Source organism: Manis pentadactyla, chromosome 10, assembly GCF_030020395.1.
Source record: "Manis pentadactyla isolate mManPen7 chromosome 10, mManPen7.hap1, whole genome shotgun sequence".
NCBI lineage: Eukaryota > Metazoa > Chordata > Mammalia > Pholidota > Manidae > Manis > Manis pentadactyla.
In genome coordinates this window covers 37,891,632-37,909,109 of record NC_080028.1, presented here as the reverse complement: position 1 = coordinate 37,909,109, position 17,478 = coordinate 37,891,632, and the positions used below count along the sequence as shown (strand labels likewise).

The window sequence follows — 17,478 nt, the reverse complement described above, 5'->3', positions numbered from 1 at the left end:
TTGACTGTTCATAGTGTTATAACCCCACTGATGCTCTGGGAGGTCCAGAGTGATGAGAACAGCCTTTGTGGAACAACCAGTCCTACAAAAAAAATATTTTACAGTACCATATGGAGTTATCCTAATTATCTATCTTAGTTGGAAATAGAGGGTAGCAATATTTATTGGGTGCCTATTCTGTGTTAGAAAAGGGAAGTCCCAAGACTAAACCCTGGGGTACTCTAACACTTAGAGGTCAAAGAGATGAGAATGAATAGCCAAGAAGGTAGGAGGAAAAACCAGCTGGGTAGCTGAATGTGGTATTCTGTAAATCAAGATAAAATCTTTCAAGACGTTTAGTGATCAGTTATTTCAGCTCTTTTTGATGGACTAGGGAAGAGAAAGACTGAGTATCATTATGAAGTCAATATACAGTAAAATTTTTTTCTCAATCCCTACAAGAACATTGACAGGTAAATCCATTAAACTACTTATTTGTTGCAGAAAAGATGTATTTAGTTCCTGCTGTGTGGTGTAGACATTATGGTAGGTACTTGACACAAGATAAATGAGACACTGTTCCTACCTCTGAGAGACTTATAGAGTTATGAGGAGATAAACATGTCACCCCGTCAATCAGGTAAGCACAAATATCCTAGTCAAAGAACCCCTAGACCAGGAGCTTCTTGAGGACAGGGCTTCTCTTTTATTCTTTATATACCATTGCTTGTACATGGTTGATGCTCACTAATCACTAAATGTTTGATCAATAAATTAATGTATTGTCTGAAAGCACAAGTGATGAAAGAGTTAATTTCCTGAGTGTAACAAAGCAGGCTTCACAGAGGAGGTAATATTGGAATCCTGAAAGAAGACTCAGGCATTCATAAGGAGTGAATCAAAAATACAACCATTAGAAGTTTGCCCTTATTCCACACATCTCTGTTTATGCAGCCATAGAGGCTTTTTGATGATCAATAAAACTCCTTTACTGTTGAACAACATGGAGTTAGCTTTTGTATGCAGCTCAGATACTTGTGTTTAGTAATAAAATGTTATTGTCACTTTAGGTGAAGTAGCATAGCTCATAATAAATATTTTAAATCATTAATGCCTAGCTAATTGATAGGAGGGTCTAACAGACTTCATTGTAATTTGTTGTGTTAACTGAACCTGGGTCAAGGACTTGGTCAATCATAACATCATTTGATGGTATCTTGATGTTAATCAGGCTTACCTGTGGTGCAATTACATGCAAAGGGAACATAAAAAATAATGGAATGAGTCAATTCCTGTGGTAATTAATCAGAGAGGATGGCTGAAAAGAGATCTAATATTTTAAGTCACCTTTAAAGACATGAAGAAGAGGAAGAGCGTCCCAGTAGGGGTAATGAACTGCAAATACCTAGAAGCCGGACAGGGTAATTCACATGTTGGGGATTTGCTTTACTGGTATAGATAGGCTAATTTGGGTCTAGTTCTTTCTTCCCTTCTCATAGCTTCCCATTTCTCAGCCCATTCATGGCTTAGAAGCCAAGATTCTGGAAAGTTTTCCCCTAAAAAAAGATGGGCTTCCTTTTCCTTTGGGCTCTTTTAGAACGATGGTAAAAAGCAGTCCTGCCTGTTTCTAACTACTTGCTCTCTGCTCTTTGCCCTCCTTCCTGGCAGAAAGCCCCAAGGAAAGCTCAGAGCCAACGGGTTCTCCAGCCCCTGTGATACAGCACAGCTCAGCAACAGCCCCTAGCAATGGCCTCAGTGTTCGTTCTGCAGCTGAAGCTGTGGCCACCTCGGTCCTCACTCAGATGGCCAGCCAAAGGACAGAACTGAGCATGCCGTTACAGTCGCATGTGATCATGACCCCACAGTCCCAGTCTGCGGGCAGATGATGCCTCCCCTGGTGGAGAGGTCCCCGTCCAGAGCTCGCCCGCCTGAGAGCCAAGAGAGATGTCATCTTATTCCCTCCCCTCTGCCTTGGACATGGCAATATGGGGGGAAATGTGGGTGTTGTGGGTAACAGACAGATGTGGGGCTTTTCTCTTCAGCCACGTGGTCATGTACGTTGACACCTGTACTAGGAGCCTCCCAGCCTGAGCCGCACAGATCATCCCCCAAGTTGGGGGGTTTCTGATGTACTCACAGCCAAAGACCTTTCCGGATGGTCCGAACAGTACCCCCTGCTCGTGCACATGTTCCTCTCTTTTAACACTAACCCTGCACTTCTGGGTTTTGGGTTTCTTGGTTCCCTCTCTTCCCACTAAGCCGTGGCTGTTACCTTCTTGTTCCTTAGCAGCATGCCAGTTCCTACTAGGTTGAGGGAGGACAGAGTTGATGGCATATCACCCACTGACCCATTACCAGCTGCCCCCACGGACTCAGGACTCTGTCTCCCAGTAGCTGCCTATTCATCCTTTCTTTCCTTTCTAAATCCTAGTTAAAACATTCACTTACAGAGAATGTAAGGGTACCTTTGATGTATGAAGTAACAGTATTTTCCAGCTCTTCCATAAACTTTAGCCTTTCTCCTTACCTTCTACCCAAAGAAAACCCCAGAAAACAAAACAAAGAAGCAAGAAAGAAAACAAAACCCCAAGAGTTCTAGTCCTTTTTCACGTATTTCTAGAGCTATCTGGGTACCTCGTTTTGTCTCTTTAGTTTTCCCAGTCTAGTGGTGGGATCTTTTCCACCTCCCACTAAGCTTTGGCAATTTCGTCTTGTGGCCTTATTAGGTATCGCTTGGTAGGGAAGAGGGAAAAAGCGTGGGGTCTGAGTGGCTGATTGGACTCCTCCCTGCTCTGTCCTCCTTCAGTTCTAATCATCAGGGCAGGCAGGAACAAAGTAGTTTAAAGTTCATTACATCAGGTTACTGGACTGATTCTTTTATATTTTATAAGAGTTCACAGGCCAAAGTACACATATTCCTTTTGCTCATCTTTCTGCTCCTGCCTCTCCCTCTGCATTCCCCTGCCCCATCACTGCCTCTGTCTCTCTTCTGTAACTAGGTCACATGTAGCTCTCTGGAGGCTGTCATGTAGGGGACTCTTGTGCTCCATTGCTCTTCCCCCATCTCTCAGCCTCACACAGCTATCTTCTTTTCTGAGCTAGGGTTCTGATAGTCACAAGTGTCCCTCACCCTGTAGATCTACTGTTTCTCTTTGACCAGATTCCTGGCCTAGGCACTAGGTCTCTCTGGCTCCACAGTGCTTCTTCAGGTCTGTTCCGCCCTCTGCCTCCTAGATGAAATGCTTTGCTATGGTCCAGGCCCCAGGACTCTTGAGGCCTCAGAGCCAAGGTCCTGAGTGGGTTTTCTTTTATTTTTTTTTAACAATGTGGTTACTATATTCACCCTTATTATCAAGTCCCCACCCCATACCCCATTGCAGTCACTGTCCATCAGTGTAGTACGATGTCACAGAGTCCCTACTTGTCTTCTCTGTGCTACATTGTCTTCCCCATGACCTCACACACACCATGTGCACTAATCATGATACCCCACTGAGTGGGTTTTCTTAAGTAAAAGGTAGAACTGGGGAAGGCAGGAAAGGGGCAGGTACAGTACTAATCTCAGCAGAAGAGCCCTACTTGTTGAAGGGTCTAGCCTGAGAAATTGGCATCTGCTGTTCTCAGCCATTCTTACTTTGAAGAGTTAGGTTTCAGGGGGAGAAATTCATCCCTCTTGTCCTTCCTTCATCCACGTTAAAACTTTTCATCTTCCTTTGGCTCTAAACTATGTGATTTCTAGCAGGGCCATCGGAAGCAAGCCAGAGCCAGAGGCTTGTAGCTAGATAGGTCAGCTCTAATAGCCCTTCAGCGTGAAACCCTTCCAGTTGTCCCAGAGCCATCTTCCGCCATCTGCCCAAGCCAAGGATGTCCTTTTCTCTCTCTCTCTCTCTCTCTCTCCTACCTCCATCTTAAACATACATACAAAGTAACTGCCAGCTTCTTTTCTTATTTTGTCTTCCAAAATTGGCTGACATGGGGGAATGAGGAAATGGTCTAAGCTACAAGATTCCTGTCTTCCTCAGAGTGATATATTGCAGAGCCAGTGAGATGACATGTTCTAGACATTTGTTTTTAGTTTCCCCTCGTTTTCAGAGCCAGTGCTGAACAAGCCACACCTGGTGAAGAGAAAAGAGAGAAAATATAGTTTTCTCATCCTCTCCCCACCACCCCCGGGATCCAGCAGGAACAGCCCCTGAAGTGACTCAGACTAGCAAATGGCATGGCAGATGGTCAGCATGCAGGTTACCACCTCTAGGGACTCCACTTGCCTTTAAAAATTCACAGCTATGACTTGTGCTCAGGACGTCTCTTTTAGATGGCTGCACCCTGGGATTTTCTCCTGTTTTGTTTTGTTTTTTATTATCTTGATTTCCCACTAGCAGCCTTGCCCTAAAGCTTGCTGGAGTTTATGGCTCCTAAGGAGCCTTCATAAGACCCTTGACTAATTTCCTTCCCCCCTTTAGCCAAGTGTTTTTCAAGTTGACAATCCACTTGCCAGTGCCCTCATGCCCTGTCTCACCACTTACCCTTGGAGGAACTTGGAGTCCTGCCAGTCCGTCCCTGTGTAAGAGGGTCTTACTTAGTTTCTCACTCCCCATGTCTCATTATCTTGAGTCCTTATTTTATCAGTGGGACATTAGTATTGGGGACATAAATGAGGGACCTCACCAGAATTTTAGTAGTGAAGTAGCAGTGAAATGAGGAAGGGGCAGGACGGATCCCGCAGACAGCTCTTCAGTTGGTCCTTGGTCTTAGTAAGAAGGCAGAGCCATTGCTCACCTTGAAACTCTCACAGTTAAGGGGAATGTCACTTACCTTGTTCTTGCTGCCCACTATGTGGCTGCTGTCCTCTGTTCTTTGCCTTCCAGACTCATCTGGACCAGGACCAAATGTCATGGAGGGTGTCACTGAGCCCTTCTTAAAGGACCATGGTCTTTTCTAGGGGCCTAAGGGAAGACACTTTCTGAAAGGAGCCAGCAGTGTGGATGCCTTAGGGCTCTTCCAGATGGATGCAGGACTCAGGCCTCCCACCTCACTCCAAAGACACAGCTGCCAGATAGCCAGGGTCCTAGAAACCAGGTCTCTGGTTTGTAGATTTTCTGCTCCATTCTTTTAAAAGAAAGCTTGCTTTGAGTTGAAAAGTTGCAGAAAGCCTCCCACACTGCTAAGTAGGACTGGAGAGAGCAGAACCTCCTTTACTTTTTTCCTGTTGGTTGTACATCCCAAATCTGGCTTACTTCACCCTCTAGTCCTCCCCTTTTCGCTATGCTCTAGACCGTATACTCTTGGTGGTGGCAAAAGAGGAGATGGCCCAAATGAACCTCCACCTTGTGGACTTCTCTGTGCCTGTCCTGATGGTCTTGGCTCCTTCCCTGATTGACTGCGCTCCAGCACTGCCCATACTTGTAGACAGGGTGCTTAACTATAACCATGCCCTGCTAATAGCCTGAGCCACCAAGCAGATAACAAAATATTCCTCTTCTGGTTTCTGAGGTTCCCTTGCTTCACACTGAGTGGCTCCTTGAAAGGTGCTAGCCCTGAGACAGCTTTCCCCGCAAAATTCCTTCTTTCCTTCATAACTTCATTCCCATCCCCAAATCATTATTTTTCATTAATATTGTACATTGTATGCACGGGAAGCAAATGTATTCTTTTAAAATTTCATAATAACCACTGTTTAGAATCCAGTCCTTTCTGTCGATACCACATATGCCTTTGTTGATATGCTCTTTCTGCTTTCTTTAGACTTTTGTTTGACAGGTGTGGAAGGAAGAACAGGACAGGTGAGGGGGACCCTTCATCCAACTTGAGCCTCCCACAACCCTATCATCCCCCTCATAGTACAGAACTGATTTCTCTCTGTTTCTGTGTGTGCACATGCATGTGCACACAGATATACTCCCCACCCACCCACCTCAGAGGAGTGGCCCAGCAGGAGTGAGCGTGGGTGGCTGCTGGCCACCATTCCCATCCTCTGTACCCATCTGTTCTCTCTTTGGGGTACATTTCTGCCCCAGACGAGAAAAGGCTGGGGAGAATAGGGCAGGTTAAGGCAGTCTATGTCCTTTGTAGATGGAGGTTTATATCGTAGCTGCTGGGAGTATTTTATTTCACTAATAAGGGGGCTGGTAGCACAGCGATACCTCATCAGCATTAGCTGCTGGGAGTGACGTTTTAGCTGTGAGAAAGGGCTAGAGCACTGGTTTCATCAGCTTTCCCGCAGGGCAGTGGTTCTCAGAATAGTCCAAGGCCAATAGCACCATCTGGGAACTTGTTAGAGAGGCACATTCAGGGCCCACCCAGACCTGTTGAACCATGAACTCTGGGCACAGCCTCTAACAGGCACTCCAAGTGATTTTCATGCACACTAAAGTTTGAGAACCATTGCCTTAGGGGCAAGCTCACAAATTCTTGTAGGGTGTCAAGAATATTTTAAGAACCATCCTCTGCCTTAGCACTAACATATTTTTCCATTTCCTACAGTCCCTCCCTCCACTCCCATTAGAACAACAACCACATCACTCATCTCAAAATCTAGGTTTGTTTTCCTTCTGCTTAGCCCTAAAACCTGTCCTGCATCAGTGTGGACAATTGTCCCATATTCCCTCATAGACTGGTCACTCTACTTTCTTTGTTACAGGAAGGACCAGCCAGAGCTTTAGCTGTCCTGTTCTCCCATATGTACACACATACCTTTCAGGCAGGGAGATGAGCCTCTAGCCCCAACAGTGGAGGCTGCAGCCTCCTGACATAGTATCTGTTGAAAAGAAAGCAGTTGTGTATCTATGGTTACATCTCTGTTCATCTGTATATCTTTGACATGTAGCAACACCTCTCAGTCTCAAGAAACTCACCTCTGGGTCTCTGCAGTCCCCAGGGTGGATTTTGATAGGTAGGAGGATGCAGTGCTACAGGCTATTTTGTTACAAAACCATCTTCTCCCTTTCCTGCCACCTTATTCAGCATGATCCCTGTGAGCAGGCTCACAGTCTCTGGGATGGGGCTGAGCAGAGGCTTCGCTCTATTCTCCCGAACCGTCCCTCTTCCTTCCCCCATGCCACTTAGCATTTACCCCCCAGCCATGCCTTCTCCCTCTCCCCTTGCCCTGACATATATTGTGCCTTATTTATGCTGCAACTGTAACATTAAACTATCGAGAGAACCACTGTTATGTCTGATACATCAGTGCTTTGATTTTCAAGTCCCATTGTCCGCTCTTCCTGGAGACTCACTGAGCTCTCGTGTCAGCCATCTTCCTCACTCTCCCATTTCTTAGGATAGAAAGAGCAGGGATTTTTAGCCCTCCTTTTTAGGCAGGGAACACACAGCCTAGGTAAGATGGGTGGTTTACATTAAAAAAATACAATAGAAGGCATGGAGACCAGAGCTCAGAGTTGTGCACTGCTAGGGGGACAAGGGCCCTGGGCAACAGGGGAGCACTCACTAGGGGACTGTGTGCTTCATGTGGACAGATGCAGATGAGGTGTCTGAAGGCACGTGGCCTCTTACCCTGCAGGTATTTAGTCACCACCCTCTTCCCAACAGTAACACGCAAAAACAAAAACAAGCCCTACTCTCAGGTTACCAGCATGACTGGAGAGCGCACACATAGACACAAAGTGAAGCTTCTATGATTCTGCAAGTTCCATTGGTGTGGGGAGGAGGCTGGTCTCAAAATAGGGGTGGAGTTTGTTTAGAAGCAGGTAAGAGTTCACAAGAAAAATAAGTAATGCTTGGGAACTCTGGGGAGGTGTAGGGTGAGCACCACTAATTTCCTGCATCTGTGTATTCCTCAATAATTACCAGAAGCAAGGAGGGGAAGCCAGGCTGAAGAAGTGGACCAGGAGGTAGCAGGTGCCTCAGGGGGGTTTCCCAATAGGAGAGAAGTGATTTAGAAGCTGTTGGTGGAGGATGTTTGGTATAATTGACACAAACAGGGAGCCTGAATCTCCTTAGGAGAGTAGGAAAGGCAGTGGTTGTCTTCATTGTGTTGTCAGAAGCACATGGGGGTCCAGAGAAGGGTGAGGAAGGAAGTTGCTGGAAGCCCAATACCAAAGCCAAGACTAAGAGCTCTGGGAGTGGGGGCGAGACTCTGCAGGTAGGGCAGTTTCCCAAGTCAGAAGAATTAACCCATTCCAGCTTATCAAGGAGTCTATTCATCTCCATCCTGGGCATAGGAAGCCAGCGAAACCAGCCCCTTTCTGAATGCAGCCTCAGCTAAGATCCACCTGTAATTGGTGATCAGAGAAATATTAGCAGGAGAAGCAGCAAGGGTGGTAAGCATGAGTGCCTGCTCTGCTAGATGAATACTAGATGCTCTGCATCCATTAGGTGATTTATTGCTCACAACCACCTCCTGGTAACAGGAGTGGTTGCATCACTTTATTGATGATGAACTGAGGTTTCAGTTAAAACCCTTGCCCAAGGCACACAGTGACATGCAAGAGCTGGTGGTATTAAGACGAGTTCTGGCTGAGCGCAGAGGCTCTGCAGTGCCCCACCCACCCTCTCAGCGTCGCTCCTCTGGACTTCTGTCAGGTAAGAACCTCGATGTGGTGCAGGACCCACTTCCCACAGAACTGTCTACCCATGGACTTAATACTCCCTTTTAAAAAGCAGTGAAACTACAAGATGTAGTGATGATGAATGTCGGGTTCTGTGCTTGGGACCAACTGTGAGACAGCTTACATAAAGGCTCACCCCAGCCTAGGTTGCATGAATAGAAACACAGTATCTAGAACATCCAGATCAAAACCTGTGCTAATCTACCTATCCAGAGTATAAATTGGTTTCTAGATGCCTTGCTTTAAAGGTGCACTTCTTTCCCACTGAACAGAAAAAGACTGTAGCGTGGAAGAATGAAATTTATCTTCAGACCTGCAAAAGACTTGTACAAACGAAACACGAGATGCTCTGTGAGACTTAATGGGGCAACCTAAGACCCTGGTGGATGCCACAGGAGACGGATGCCTGCTTGGTGCCAGGACAAATCTTCCAATGACTGTCTTCACTGGGACTTGGGTGTGCAAGGATCATCACAGCTAATGTTTTGAGGACACTTGCTCTGTGCCAGATCCTGTGCTCAATGGATTACAAAAAAGTTACCTCAAATACACACCCAAGGAAGTAGTTTCTTTTAATGTTGCCATGTGTTAGGTGAAGAAACCACAGTTTAGAGAAGTAGACAGCTTGCCCGAGGCTGATTCACAGACTCCATGTCATGGCACTTCTCCAGCATACTAGAGAACCACACTGGTGGGAACACTGAGGAAGGGATTCTTGGATCAGAAGGGACATGACACCAGATGACTGTAAAGACCCCTCCCTGAGAGACAGTGACTCTGATTTTTCCTAGGACAGGATTCTAGTTGCCTGCCCCAATAGGTCACAGCCAGAGCCAGGCAGAGGCTGCAGTGACTAGAGGTGGGCAGAATGGTAGTTCAACCCCAGAATCCTGCCCCTGCCTTTCTTTCAGGAGCTCCTTAAAGGAGTCGAGGCCTTAGGAACCTCCGTCCACCCTGCCTTTCAAAGAGCACTAGTCCAGAAAAGAAATGGCCAGAACTGACAGTGCAGAGCTGTGACCACAGGGTGGCAGCAATGCTCCAGCTGCGGAGGGTGTCTCTGCAGGCCAGGTTGAGGCAGGTCTTAAGTTATGCGCTCTGAAGAGAATGGGGTCTGTCTACAAGGATTTGAAGGTATCCCCACTTTCTATGAGCTCTTAAACATTTCAGTCTTCTCTGTATCTCACACTTCTGTCCACAAGCAAATCTCAAGAGTAGTAACTTGCCAAAAGGTAAGAATGCAGGGGTATGAATGTATGAATGGGCTAGGTGACCCTGAAAAGCCCCAGTGTGGATCATCCTGGCCAACTGTGACCCCAGCCCTTTCTGGCAGAACTTTCTCTATGCTTTTATTCTACGAGTTCAGAAAAAGAGGAGGTGGTCAATTGGAGCTCTCCAATCTGTTGAGGGATTGGGGGTTCGTGCAGGCCCCTCAGGGCCTGGCACTGACAAAGCATGTGTAATTAATGGTGCTGCTTGAGCTCTGAAGACGGGATTTATTCATCTAATAAAAGTCTGTAACACCAGGCTTAGGGGCTGGGGGCTGTAGGCTGAGAGCAGGAAGTCCTGGGGGAACCATGGGAGGGGATCCCAGGTGGCTCTTAATGGAGCCATACATTTCCATTGCCGGCTCTAGATTCCCCCAGGCTGCTGTGAGAGGGGGGATGGCGGGAGGAGGGGGGAGGACAGCAGGTATAAGAGGTGGGTGTGGCTGTAGGACAGCAGATGGCAGCATGGACTCCAGGCAGGCAGCAGGGCTGCTGGTGGTGCTGCTGTTAACAATAGAGGGGAGCCATGCTGAAGGACCAGGGCGCCAGGATGGAGATCAGATCTCAGAGGTAAGTTAGCGCCCCGGCCCCAGGTCACCATGTTCTTCCACCTCAGCTTGAGACTTGTGCTCTAGGTTTACTCTCTTCTGGCTGCTGGGCTCTTCACCAAGTCCTCACATCTAAGTACACGGCTCTGTAACCTCCTTTAACTTGCCCCTAGAAGTCATTCCTTTCTTCTTCTGATGACCTAAATGTCCAAGGCCTTTGCCCATCTATCTTCCCGGATACTCCACTACCACAGGAGGACAACAGACCTTGCCCACCACCGGATGCCCAGACCCCTGGGTCGCTCTTGTGCTTCCTGCTCCAGACCAGACAGAGACCCAGCCGGGGCCCAGCCTTCCTTTTTCAGCCCCAGAGGTGAGTCTGAGTGGGACAAGGGCCAGAGAGAGGGGAGAAGGAGGGGCTAGAGAAGAAAGGACTGGAAGGACCTATAGCTGAAGGTGGATCTCTCCTAAGGTTTGGCAGAAACACCCGCAGCTCCTGGAGTAATGACTGGCTGAGTCCCCGAGCTGGGGAGGGGCTGAGCTCGCCCTTCTGGAGCCTGGCTGCCCCTCAACGTTTTGGGAAGAAGTGATATGTCATCCTTTGATGTTTGCATGTGAGGCCCACACCTAAAAGTGCCATCCATGTGTACCCCCTAAATAAAGTAGTCTGGCTTCTGAGTCCATGTCTGGGTCTGTAGGAGACTTGAAAGGGCTGGGAGGGAACACCCGAGTGAGACCACAACCCCTCCATGTCCACCAAACCAGACTCGCCAGGAACGCAGATGACAGGGTTCCTGGAAGCCACTGCCTCCTGCCAGCAGAAAGGCAAATACAGATATGCAGGGAACAAGGTGGGGAAGGTACCAAAGGGAAGGCAATCTGGTGCTAGTCTCCTCTGCCTTCAGCACTATTCAGGGAAACAGAAAGAGCAGGCTTTAAGAATCCAAAGAGTAGAACATTTATTCTGGGCTCCAGAGGAGAGCCCCCCGATTTCATTCCCACTCATCGTCACCAGTGGGCCTGGTGCCAGCCAAGGCCCTGCAGTCCCTGGCTCCTGACCCTGTTCTCTCCTCAGCCTGCAGGCAGGCAGTCTGTGTCAGAGGTAGAGATGGCACTTTCAGGGGCTGCCAGAGCTGAGCAGACGCATAGGCCAGAGGCCAGAAGAACAGGGAGGAAGGGTGCACATCCTTGAGTCCAGCTGGTGCCTTACTTGCTGCCTGCCATAATCTTGAGGTACTGTAGGGCACGGCGAGCAGCCTCTCCTCGGGCTGCCTCCCTGGTGGTTGCAGACCCGTGACACACAGTGGCTGGCTGTGTAGACAGCTCCACCAGGCACTGACAGAGCCCACTCAGGCTCAGCTCTTCTGGAGACCAAGAGAGGGAGAAGGCAGTGTTGGGGAGAAAGCAGTGGCAAGTGGGGTGCGTCCACATCATCGTCACACCCTCCCCAACCCCCTTATACACATCCATACTTGCTCTGGTCCAGTTCCCACTATCCCCCGGCTCCCCAAATAGCCATACCAATATCCAGGTAGCTGACATGGAAGGCCTGCTCCTCGGAGAGCTCACTGAGGACACTGCAGCAGGCAGGGCCCAGAGCACCTAAGAAGCCCAGAGAGCAGCTGCGGAGAGACAGCATCTTCTCTCCCACTGAATTTCGCAGAGAATCCCAGGTGCAGCCTGGGCCCCGGTTCCGAAGTCCATCAAGGCGGGAGCCCACACCCTGACAAGATGGGGACAGCAGGAAAAATGCAGCTAGGGGCTGTGAGACCTAGGCACTTCCCAGACATTCAGTGTCCAAGGAGAGAGAAGCCCAGAGAATGCTTCCTCCAGCTTGCCTCCCCCTCAGCCCATCTCTGTGGCCCCCCTCTAACTATTAGACCCTGGATGGGTGGCCAGGCAGCCTTCCTCATTCCAGTACCAGAAGCTTCAGGCCCCCTGCCCTGGCCCAGCTCCCCCACGGCACTCACCAGGCAGAGGGGCCCAAGGAACTCTGAGCCTGCCAGAAAAATGGGCACAAGCTGGCCTGGGACCTAAAGAGGCTCACTCCTAAGACAGATCTAAGTTCCCAGTGGCTTGCCCTGCCAAGGAAGACGGACCACAGTGCCTGGCCCACATGAGCCACTCACAATGGAGAAGTGATCATCATCAGGCTCTGCCTCATTCCCATCCCGGGCATCCAGAGGCACCGTGTGCACTCGGAGCAGCATTTTGGCTGCTGCGTTACGCTTTGCCAGCTTTTTGGAAGTACCACTGCCTGCATGTGGGAAGAGAATTGATTCCCAATAGACCCAGTGCTTTCCACCCAGCTCCAACATGGGTTAAGGTCCCCTCAGGGGATGTCAATTGCAAAGGGAAGCTCAGGACCTGCCCTGCACCCAAGAACCTGGTCAGCCAGAAGACGGTGGGTAGGATGGGGTGCAAGGAAGAAGCTAGGAGTTGAGCTGGGGGGGTCTCGGCAGGAGAGCAGGGGCTGAGGCAGAGAGGCTAGGGGCTGCCTGTGACCAGGGCTGGAATGCTGGGGACAGCAGCCGCAGCAACTCCCTCGCATCCAGTTACCAATCTCAACGAAACGTTCCACTCGGCAGGTCATGGTAAACTCTTTGCGGTGAGCTGGCCCAGACTCCTGGGTGACTGTGTACTCAGGCAACCGCCAGCCTTTCTGCACCACCAGCTCCTTGGAAGGAAGAAACCAGGGTGCACAAGGCTGAGTGCAAAAAGACTCCTCACATCCTCTCCTACCCTAGGAGCCTCAAATTCCAGGTTCAAGAAGGAATAAAGGCAGGAGAGCCCTCAGAACAGAGTAATTGCCTCCCCTTGCGGCCCCGGGTTCAAGGAAAGACAGGCATGCATGAGGAATGAGGTAGGGGGCACACCTGCAGAGCGCCAACGGGGTTGCACTCGGACTGCTGAGGGGAGACGGAGGGCTGCACCTCCATGGGGGAGCTCCTGAAGGAAAGGCCCAGAGCCAAGGCTGATGGGGCTGCTTCCTTCTGTGGCTCCTCACGAGTCGCAAGCTCTGCTCTGCTTTCCCTTGCTACCGTATCCCTACTCCCCACCAGGCAAGCAGCCATCTAAATGTCCAGCCTGCTTCTTTTCCTGCCCCCCACTCAAGTGGTCTCCTCCAGGTCCCAGGCCCATTTCAGTTTTCTGGAACACTTGATCATCATCTCACCAGGAAAGCGGGAGAGGGGCTACATATCCAGTCCCTGGTTCACACACAGGACCATGCTATGACCAACTCAGATGAAAATGAGTCCTGTAAGACCCTTAAACATGGTCAACATCATCCACATGGCTGGCTATTTAAAAACTGTAAATAACCTCCTGTCCCAACAGCTTGCCAGCTGATGCAAATTCTTCGAATTCTGGCCCCCAACTATTCAATCCTCTGTTTACTCAGACTGCCTCCTTCCTGACCAGCCAGAGTCCAAGGGCTGGGGGACCAGAAGCCAGAACCCCTTCCTCAGGCCATGCCATCAGGAAACACAAGATACCTGGTTGGAACAGCAGGTGGAACAGGAGTAGCAGGCGCTGCCACAGTGAAACCCGGAACGTCCTCAGGCAGTGACGTGTCTAAGGGAGAAAAAGAACTTCCCGAGGGGAAGAGGGCCTTTGATTCACACCCATATTGGGGTGGGGAGGAGAAGAGGGTGGGGGATTCAGGTCCTGACCTGCCCACCCCCTAAGAAAATTCCTTCCCACTGGAGCCAACAACTCAGGGAAGCTCAACCATCAGCTCCTCCTGGGATCCTTTACTGACAAACACAGTCGGAAAGACTGAGAAAATGGGAAGGAGGGTCTCTTCCCACCCAAGAACCATAGGAACAACAAACTCTGACCTGAGTGTGGAAGAGGGAAGAACATCTTGCTAGAGAGAGGAGGAATGTTGGGGAACAACTTCCTCCAGGCTCAACCTCCACTCCTCTCCCTAGTCTGGAGCCACGCCATAGCCATGACCCCTCAAAGGGCCATTCCCCCCAGAATCCCTCACAGCAGCAGGAGCCCTGAAAGCATCCTGTATGGGTCCAGCAGAAGCTCTCAAGAAGAGGCCAGGTCAAGGTGGCTAAGTTTCACCAGGCCAAGGCCTACTGGGCAGAGGGGATGGTGCAAGGGCCTGGGTTCCTGGCAGGGCCTCTAGGAAGCTGTTCCTCCCTCACCTGCTGTCCTCCAGGGCCGGCTCCAGCATGCTTCCCCCTTTGAGGTGTTTGAGAGCCACCTCAGCTGCCTTGTGCTTGGCTGCCTTCTTGCTGGGACCCTGACCTGAGAGAGGGGCGTGGGGAACACTGGAGTCACTGTGAGGACGAAAAGAGACCAGCCTCTCTCCTCATGGCCCAAGGGAGTCAACCAAGCCCATCGCCAACCTTTCCCTGCCTAAGACTGGACATGTTACACTAACTGCTGGAAGGAAGAGCCCTCATGTTTCCACAAGCTCCCCAAATCAAGCCATGCCAGGCAGGACTGCTCCTGAGCTCAGATGCCTCTGGTAGAGATTCTTTCTCTGCCTTACTGTCCTCTGGGAAGCACTTTCTTCCATCTCAATAAATAGAGATGACTGGAAATACAGAAAGAGGGTAGGCTCTCTAGAATCAAAGCCTGGCTCTGCCACCTACAAGGCATCTGAGCCTCAGTTTCCTCATATTCAACATGAGGATACTACCATCTACATCACTAGATTAGACTGAGGTTTAAGTTGAACTAGGAATTTGGGTAAGCACCTGACATAGAGCCCAGCATAGCAGGCACTCATGACCCACTTACTTCACTGAGATTTCAGTTTATCTCCTTTTACTTTTTCATCTAGGGTGATGACAGTCTGCCGATCACTGTGGCAGTCCTGCTTTACCGCCTCAACTCTCCTCTAAGTCCTACCCACCTCTTCACAGACTTGTTCTCCCAATCCAGTCAGTGGCATTTCCCATGAAAGCTCTGCTCTCACCGACTTTGGAGAAGAGAACTGTGAATGCACACCCCAGACTGCCCAAGCCTTCCTCACCAGTGCAGCTGGTGTCGCCAACGGTGACCCGGAAGGTGAAATTAGGCTGGTGGGCTTGGCCCTCGGCTTTGAGAAGATCGTACACGGGCGTCTTCCCTATTCTGGTCCCATACTCCTGCAGAAGGCTGATCGGGGTCTTGCCCGGGTTGGCTGCCAGCATTTGCTCTATACTGCGGGAAGGGGCACAGACCCTCATCACACCTCCCCTCTGCACCCACCTGGCCAAACACTGCCATATCCAGGCACACTATGTGGGACACAAGGTCCAAGGAACCTCAGGCAGTACAGCACCCATTGCCTGGGTTCAATGTAGAATAGAGGTGCAGGGTGCACTGCGCCAGGGCAAGCGGACAATGCACTATTCCTCTCAGTTAAGACGATAGATACTGTACCCCAATGCAGGTTGGAAGTACATGTCCCCCGACAAACTGCAGGCCAGGAACCCAGTACCCACCAAATGCACTGAATGTCGGGGGCATAAAGCCCAGTGCCCCAATGCTGTCTGGGAACCGGGCCAACCCCAAACTATTTAGAGCTGAGGCAGTGGCCACTGCTCCGGACGCATGCCGGGAACCACGGCCCACTACCCCAGTGCTTGCCGGGAACAACCCTCAGGCCAGGTGCATGATGGGGCCGCGCCGCTACCTCCTCCGCACCACACGCCACGCTTTTCGTCCTGCGAGGATCGGCACGAGGCGGCTCACCTGGGCAGCCCGCAGCCCGTCGTAGTGCCGGAGCCCTGCTCCTCTTCACTCATTCCCTCCTCCGTCCCCGCGGGCGCCACCGTGACTGCAGCCTCTGCGCGCCCCAATACACCGGCGAACGAGCTAGGGCCGGGGCCGAGCCCCGAGTCGCGGCCGGTCGGGCCCGCCGCGGGGCATGCTGGGAAAAGGAGTCCCCCGCCCCCCCAACTCCATGAGTTTCCAACTGGAGGGGAGCTATCCGCCCCACAACCCTCCGCGTGGTTCGCCCCGGCGGGCAGCACCACCCTCTGGGAGGAGCGGACCCCCGACTGTCCTTCCCGAGCTGAGGGTGGGTTTTTTTGTTTGGGGTTTGGGGAGATTAATATCGTCACGGCTCCTTCCTTCCGTGTCTCCTCTCCTCTGGGTTGTGAGGCTCCGGGCATGCGTACTAGCTGAGTGGAAGCGGCCGGGGGCGGGGCGGTAAGGGCTAACTCAGAGACAGAGTGTGAGAGAGAGAGAGAGAGAGAGAGAGTGTGTGCGCGGAGAAAGAGAGAGAGAGAGAGTGTGTGCGCGGAGAGAGAGAGAGAGAGAGAGTGTATGCGCGCGCGTGTGGGGGGAGCGGGGTGGGGGGGTGTCCTTTAAATCCTTGGGAAACTACAGAACCCAGGAGCTCGCGCGCCATGTTCGTGGCAGCTATAGGGGCAGGGGCAGGCTTGCGCGAGAAATTTCACAGCATAATTGGATATTCCAGATTGTACTTGCCTTTTCTGGGTGGGTTGTGATTGGTTACTTCGCCTGGGGGCGGAGACACTGGAAGTCCAGCCCCCTTTAACCCCGCCTCTTCCTTGAGAGGAGGTGGTGATTGGACCAGGGGCGAAGCTGCTGCCGGATGGCGCTTTGCAGTTTGTGAGGTTGGGCTTTTCCTGACGGGAGAAGGGAGTGTTCTTTGCAACTCAGAACGCTGAGGCAGTCCATGTCCGTCTTATAAAATTCGCTTTCAGCCCTCGACATAAGTCCCTGGCCCTTGGGTCTTTGTCTCACAGAACCTGCTTCCTCTTCCTAGATTGTTCTTCACCTCCTTTCTCCTTAATTCCGCCCCGCAGCCCGTTTTCTAAAGCCTTTTTTGGAATGGCCCGGTGAACCTTTCTGTAACTAGCCGGGATACCCGCTCTGGGGCCTGAGTGGAACAACAGGATTAGAAGGATTTAGGCACATGTTGGTCTCATTCCGTCTACCTTGGGTCTTGGGTCTCAGATGAAGAAAGGGCAAAAGAGGTTTCTGGCCTCTTAAAACTAATAGATTAATCTGTGCGGAGCAGGACGCGTATTATAGGGTACCAGAACTCCAGTCCCTCCTCCCCAAAGTCTCCCAACCACTGGGCTGAAAGATGTAGGGAAAATCTTGTGACCTTGGAGAGAGAGATCATGGAAAATGTCTGATTCT

The 17,478-nt window shown here is 50.7% G+C and overlaps 3 protein-coding genes across 12 annotated transcripts in view; 2 read left to right on the top strand and 1 right to left on the bottom strand.

Moving 5' to 3' along the window:
• Window positions 1-8,517, top strand: part of LOC118927283 (cyclic AMP-dependent transcription factor ATF-7) — a 104,882-nt gene extending 96,365 nt beyond the window's left edge. For 2 of the 6 annotated variants that reach the window (XM_036915292.2, XM_057486668.1), the window contains exon 12: window positions 1,648-8,517. In XM_036915292.2, the coding sequence (XP_036771187.1) occupies window positions 1,648-1,865 (218 nt within the window). In that variant the 3' untranslated portion in view covers window positions 1,866-8,517. Of the gene's footprint in view, window positions 1-483 lie in introns of all 6 variants that reach the window. The other 4 variants (XR_008992019.1, XR_005030782.2, XM_036915295.2 and 1 more) reach the window with 4 other exon arrangements.
• Window positions 8,518-9,681: 1,164 nt separating this feature from the next.
• NPFF (neuropeptide FF-amide peptide precursor) lies at window positions 9,682-11,039 on the top strand. The gene is made up of 3 exons (XM_036915296.2): window positions 9,682-10,378; window positions 10,611-10,729; window positions 10,829-11,039. Exons 1-3 carry the CDS (start codon window positions 10,118-10,120, stop codon window positions 10,944-10,946), a joined length of 498 nt encoding a protein of 165 aa, XP_036771191.2. The 5' UTR covers window positions 9,682-10,117; the 3' UTR covers window positions 10,947-11,039.
• Window positions 11,040-11,290: 251 nt separating this feature from the next.
• TARBP2 (TARBP2 subunit of RISC loading complex) lies at window positions 11,291-16,451 on the bottom strand. Of its 5 annotated transcripts, XM_036915285.2 has the most exons (10): window positions 16,428-16,444; window positions 16,057-16,234; window positions 15,353-15,522; window positions 14,517-14,619; window positions 13,854-13,949; window positions 13,233-13,305; window positions 12,916-13,033; window positions 12,486-12,613; window positions 11,878-12,079; window positions 11,291-11,720 (listed from the first exon to the last, which is right to left on the bottom strand). In XM_036915285.2, the coding sequence occupies exons 2-10, from the start codon at window positions 16,107-16,109 to the stop codon at window positions 11,563-11,565; spliced, it is 1,101 nt and encodes a 366-aa protein (XP_036771180.2). In that variant the 5' UTR covers window positions 16,110-16,234; window positions 16,428-16,444; the 3' UTR covers window positions 11,291-11,562. The 5 variants fall into 5 exon arrangements, with proteins under 5 accessions (XP_036771180.2, XP_057342650.1, XP_036771183.2 ...); XM_057486667.1 differs by having other exon boundaries at window positions 16,057-16,451; XM_036915288.2 differs by lacking the exon at window positions 16,428-16,444 and having other exon boundaries at window positions 15,353-15,517.
• Window positions 16,452-17,478: the final 1,027 nt, after the last annotated feature.